We start from the raw sequence: 810 nt of genomic DNA, 5'->3' as shown, positions 1-810 counted from the left end.
GACGGTGGGGGTGACGTGGGTGATGCAGACGATGAGGATGATGGGGACAATGGGACGATGGGGACGATGGGGGTGACGGGGACGATGGGGGTGACGGGGACGATGGGGGTGACGGGGACGATGGGGGTGACGGGGACGATGGGGACGATAGGATGAAGGGGATGATGGAGATGGTGGTGACAGGGATGATGGGGACGATGGGGACAGTGGGATGATGGGGATGAGGGGGATGGACGATGGGAGATGAGAGGGATGATGGCGACAGCAGGGTAACATGGGTGATGCAGATGATGAGGATGATGGGGACAATGGGACGATGGGGACGATGGGGGTGACGGGGACGATGGGGGTGACGGGGACGATGGGGACAACAGGGGTGACAGGGATGATGGGGACAGTGGGGGTGATGTAGACAATAGCAGTGATGGGGATGATAGGGGTGACAGGGATGATGTAGATGATGAAGATGATGGGGACGATGGGGACAACGGGGGTGACAACGGGATGGTGGGAGATGATGGGACGATGGGGATGGGGACAACGGGGATGGACAACGGGGACCTTGGGGACGACGGGGATGACGGGAATGACTGGGATGATGGGGACGATGCTCACCTTGCACGTGGAGGAAGGCCCGCGCCGTGTGCTGCCCGGCACTGCTGCGCGCCCGGCACGCGTAGTGTCCCTCATCGGCGGGCTCGACAGCGCCGAAACGCAGCGTCCCGCCGTGGACCACTGCCCGTGGCGGCAGCGTGCCTGCGGGGACACAGCCCAGTGTCACCCTGGTCACCACGTCCCCAGGCCCGGTGC

At 63.7% G+C, this 810-nt stretch overlaps 1 protein-coding gene across 1 annotated transcript in view; it reads right to left on the bottom strand.

Annotated features, from left to right (window-relative positions):
• The window catches only part of HSPG2 (heparan sulfate proteoglycan 2), a gene marked incomplete at its 5' end in the record, with an annotated part of 15,959 nt that extends 15,203 nt beyond the window's left edge, over window positions 1-756 (bottom strand). Inside the window, 1 exon segment of the mRNA XM_019474704.1 lies at window positions 616-756. Within this exon segment, the coding sequence (XP_019330249.1) occupies window positions 616-756 (141 nt within the window).
• Window positions 757-810: the final 54 nt, after the last annotated feature.

The sequence above is a fragment of the Aptenodytes forsteri genome, unplaced genomic scaffold (assembly GCF_000699145.1).
Source record: "Aptenodytes forsteri isolate BGI_AS27 unplaced genomic scaffold, ASM69914v1 Scaffold61, whole genome shotgun sequence".
NCBI classification, from domain to species: Eukaryota; Metazoa; Chordata; class Aves; order Sphenisciformes; family Spheniscidae; genus Aptenodytes; species Aptenodytes forsteri.
The sequence above is the reverse complement of the archived record's forward strand: the minus strand, read 5'-3'. Positions and strand labels throughout refer to the sequence as shown.